At 44.3% G+C, this 742-nt stretch overlaps 1 protein-coding gene across 1 annotated transcript in view; it reads left to right on the forward strand.

Annotated features, from left to right (window-relative positions):
• The first annotated feature begins 371 nt into the window (after positions 1–371).
• Positions 372–742, forward strand: part of LOC106806286 (octopamine receptor beta-2R-like) — a 1,119-nt gene continuing 748 nt past the window's right edge. The window contains exon 1 of the mRNA XM_014808171.1: positions 372–742. This exon is cut by the window's right edge and continues 748 nt beyond it. Coding sequence (XP_014663657.1) covers positions 372–742 — 371 coding nt within the window.

The raw sequence follows: 742 nt of genomic DNA on the forward strand, positions 1-742 counted from the left end.
TTGTCATAATGACTCAGATCTGCGTGTGTTTCTTGACAGTCATCTCCAGCAGACCTATACCCCATAACAACTATCCCATGATAGGGAAATATTTTAACCAAACACATGCCGAATATGCGAGTGGGCGTGATCTAGAAAAATGTGTCAATTACAATAAATATAACTTACAGTTAACTTCTCTTACCTAACCCTCTCAAACCACCCACCCACCCACCTACTCAACCATCCATCCATAAATACCACCAAGACCCTTCTTTATACGCTCTTGATTCCACCCATCCCATCCCATCCCATCCCATCCCATCCCATTCCATCCCACCCCACCATAGTATGTTAACTAGTAATATATTTCAGAGCTAATCGAGCCGATCATGGCGTGTGACTACCTCATCGGAGCCATTGCCAACGTTCTCGCTACCGGCTGCGACAATATCACCCAGCCAAGTAACAACGGCACAGGTAACTTCACTGGAATGAAAGACTTCAGCATTCAACTTGATGAAATCGCCAACCAAACTAACGCGACTGCAATCATCGGATATAGTCGCTCCGTACCAATATTTCTAACATTTTTCCGCTTGACCGTCAGCGTCCTTATAATACTCTTTAATGGACTCGTCGTAACGTCGTTGATACGCGTCAAGTTTCTCGAGGAAATAAAATACATTATGATAACAAATCTGTCCCTCGCCGACCTTGGTGTCGGGCTAGCACTGTTTCACGGCGTTATCGTTAGCTTTAT

Source organism: Priapulus caudatus, unplaced genomic scaffold, assembly GCF_000485595.1.
Source record: "Priapulus caudatus unplaced genomic scaffold, Priapulus_caudatus-5.0.1 Scaffold152, whole genome shotgun sequence".
Classification (NCBI taxonomy): Eukaryota; Metazoa; Priapulida; class Priapulimorpha; order Priapulimorphida; family Priapulidae; genus Priapulus; species Priapulus caudatus.